General features: G+C 46.8%; 1 protein-coding gene across 1 annotated transcript in view; it reads left to right on the top strand.

The window, feature by feature from the left end:
* Positions 1–1,450, top strand: part of FHL1 (four and a half LIM domains 1) — an 11,671-nt gene that overhangs the window by 5,562 nt on the left and 4,659 nt on the right. The window contains exon 2 of the mRNA XM_010838788.1: positions 1,394–1,449. Coding sequence (XP_010837090.1) covers positions 1,394–1,449 — 56 coding nt within the window. The remainder of the gene's footprint in view (positions 1–1,393; position 1,450) is intronic.

The following is a 1,450-nucleotide window of genomic DNA, read 5'->3' as shown; positions in this document are numbered from 1 at the left end:
CTGGAGGCTGCTGGTTCTGAGTGAGAGTTCACCGCCTTCCCTGGCGCTGCTCAGACACAGGGTGTGGTTTCCTTAGCTCACTCTGCTGTTTGGTTGCCTGCGGCAACAGGATCCAAACAACGTGGACATGTGTTTGTAATAAAAAAAAAACTAGGGAATGGGACCCAAAGTGGGAGTCCGGGGCTGTTCAGTTAGCGGAAGAGCTACGGTGAGTACCAGGCAAGTGCTCGTTCCTCTTCCCTCCTTTCTCTCTAAATTAGTCCTGGGATGTTGGCTCACCCAGTAACCATGTTTGTGGGTAGCTGGAGAAAATAGTGTCTGTTTTGGTGTTTCCTGGGCAAATTAAATAATCATTGTCTATTTACCAGTGTAAATTTCTTTTTCAGGGAGAGAGGAAGAAATTAGCATATGCTTACAAAAGTTGGGAGCTAATAGAAATTCATATTTGTTATCTTTTAAGTAGCAGGATTCAGAGTGCTTTTTATGGGCTGTGACTTTGGGGTGGGGAGGGGGCACGGGGAGTTGTTCATAGGAACAAAGTGGAAGGGGTTCTTGGAATAATCAACTTAAAATCTTTTAAAAGTCTTTTTTGCCCAGATTATACTTTACAGTTGCAATTTTTTTTTTTTTAAAAGGCAAATGTCCTAAATCGTATAGTTTATTAACCATATTGATCTTCACATGCTCTAACAAAGGGGAATTTGATTTTGGCTCATCTCAAAACCAAATGTCACTATGACAGATAGTTTTCAGTTGCAAAACTGGCTGGTACCTATGGAGATGCCATTTTAATAAGTCCTCTTTTGCCTGAATGCTTGGGCTTCAAAAGTTAGTAAAGTATCTTGTAATAAATCTTTAGGATCTTTGTAGGGATTAAAAAGTGCTCTGGCATGTTTAAAATAAATGCAGACATTTAAACTAAATGACTAATTATTGCTTCCATGCCTAGCGTGGTCTAGAGTTAGTAGTAAGTTTTTGTTCAGATGAACTGAGCTTTGCAGCTAGGAGAGCGGGGCCTCCAGATGATACTCTCTGTGCTGAGAAAGTTGGGGAGGGTGACGGGGCTCCTGGTTGGGTCTCTGGTGAGGATCTGGGCACCTCCTTCCTGTGAAGGGGGAGCCCACGAGCTGCCACCTGCAGACTCGACCCAGAGCAGCATGTCCTTTGGTGTAGACCGGCCTCCCCTCTCCAGCCTGCCCATCCCAGCCCTGCCCTCGCTCACCAACCGTACCCCCCCTTCAGGGTGCCAGGGACTCATGGCAGGATGCTTTTGTCACGGGTGTCTTGGTGAGGTGCCTGTTGCCTGGGTCCCAGGGTGGCCTCCCTGGAGCCCCTCAGGCACACTCTCCAGCCTAACCCTTGGCTCTTTGTCCCTCTTGTTCACCCCCTACAGGTCCTTCCAGCTATAAAGTAGGCACCATGGCTGAGAAGTTCGACTGCCACTACTGCA

The sequence above is a fragment of the Bison bison genome, unplaced genomic scaffold, assembly GCF_000754665.1.
Source record: "Bison bison bison isolate TAMUID 2011002044 unplaced genomic scaffold, Bison_UMD1.0 scf7180017846165, whole genome shotgun sequence".
NCBI classification, from domain to species: Eukaryota; Metazoa; Chordata; class Mammalia; order Artiodactyla; family Bovidae; genus Bison; species Bison bison.
This window is presented reverse-complemented; position numbering and strand designations above follow the sequence as displayed.